Source organism: Cynara cardunculus, assembly GCF_001531365.2.
Source record: "Cynara cardunculus var. scolymus isolate 2C chromosome LG 13, CcrdV1, whole genome shotgun sequence".
Classification (NCBI taxonomy): domain Eukaryota; kingdom Viridiplantae; phylum Streptophyta; class Magnoliopsida; order Asterales; family Asteraceae; genus Cynara; species Cynara cardunculus.
In genome coordinates, this window is record NC_037540.1 from 15,421,496 (window position 1) to 15,423,165 (window position 1,670).

Genomic DNA, 1,670 nt, shown 5'->3' on the forward strand with positions numbered 1-1,670 from the left:
GGGTAAGATTGTAGTACATCAAAATGGTATCATATCAACAATTTACCCGGTAAGCGCTTACCCGGGTAAGAGTTGTCACCCTCGCTTACCGAGTAAGACTTTTGACCCTTACCATGTTCATGCGGTAAGAAAAATTACCCAGTAAACACTTACGGGGTAACCGTTTAGTAAACGACCCCTTGTTTTTGAAATTCAGATTTCAAGTGCCCAAATATTCTAAACTTGAGTTGTTTGTGGGATACAAGCATATACAGGGTGCATGATGATTTATATTTTTGGCTATTATATATTTCAATTTGGCATGTAGGGATTCTATGTTTATATAGGAAATTCAAGTTGGAATGGGTCGAGCCAGAGAACTTGGATACCCATCTTTTCAGTGAAAGACGGAATATGGAAATTCACCGGAACTGGAGCCTTCCAGTGTTATGACAAGGTGTATATATATATATATATGTGTGTGTGTGTGTGTAAAGTTTTTCTTTCTTGTGTTTGTTTGTAGGCTGTAGCATCAAATGTTTACATGATAAGTGTTGTGCTTCCAGTATATGCAAAGTAGCTTGAAAGTTGCCACTAAAAACTACGGTAAGCCATAATGGGCAGCATTGGGCCCACAGATGATGAAAATACAAATATTATAAAAAAAAATGAACTTCTCTGTCTCCAAGATGATGAAAGTTGCAGTTATATGGATGAAAATCAAGCTGCTTCAAACCAAAAGATTCATTGGTTTTAACTGTCATCAAAGATGATAATGTTGCTTTCCTTTCCTCAATTCTCATTTTGTTTGCACTTGTTTACTTTCCATCAATTCATTCCTATGGAACTTTCTTTGAATCATTTTCTTTGTAGTAAGTAGTTCAGATATGTGCAGCAGCTTGTATCCAAGAAGGACTTGATAGTGAAAGAGGAGGCTCGCCGGATTGGTTTACTTTTTGGAGGATTTACTGTGTAATAAGTGATAAAGGTTTTCTTGTCTATACATGTCTTTAGTTGATAAAGGTTTATATTCCTGAGTTCAAGCATAGAGTAAAATAAATTTATCTACTTCTGTAAAAATATTTGATCCCAATGTATCTATTTCACATATATGACTTTGCTAAAGGTGATGATGGAGCAGAATTTTAGCAGGTTCAGTTGCAGGTTTGTCTATTCTTGAAGCCAATTGGAGGGAATAGCAAGGCCCAAATGCTCATATCAATATGATACATCTTATCAGGAATCGTTTGTGAGGCCACCAGCTGCCATGCCGACTGTTGAAATAGTTTTGTGTGCTTGCAGGTACTTCAAATTTTTCCTTATTTAACCCACCCAACAAAAAATAAGGACATCGGAATATTTGGTGTGGGGGATAAGAAGCACACACACACACATATGTATGTATATATATATATATATTATAAGTTTTGGCAAAGGTGAAATACAAACAGTATAGCATCATTGCTTTAAATTGATGAATTATTGTTATGGAGGGAAAGCATGCATAAGGTATAAAGTAAATTAATTAGGGAAATCTTGATCTTAATGATATATAAAAATAAAAACCTTTCTATCAAGAAAAGCTTTGTTGACTTAAAGAATTGCTATTGCAAGCACATGCTTAGCACTCAGTTATTGATGCATGATTCACATTGAGCTAGGTTGGTGATTGTGATAAGAACATAGCAAAT

General features: G+C 35.1%; 1 protein-coding gene across 1 annotated transcript in view; it reads left to right on the plus strand.

Moving 5' to 3' along the window:
* LOC112524813 (translationally-controlled tumor protein homolog) overlaps positions 1-1,670 on the plus strand; it is an 8,667-nt gene that overhangs the window by 4,972 nt on the left and 2,025 nt on the right. Inside the window, exon 4 of the mRNA XM_025134762.1 lies at positions 308-436. Within this exon, the coding sequence (XP_024990530.1) occupies positions 308-436 (129 nt within the window). The remainder of the gene's footprint in view (positions 1-307; positions 437-1,670) is intronic.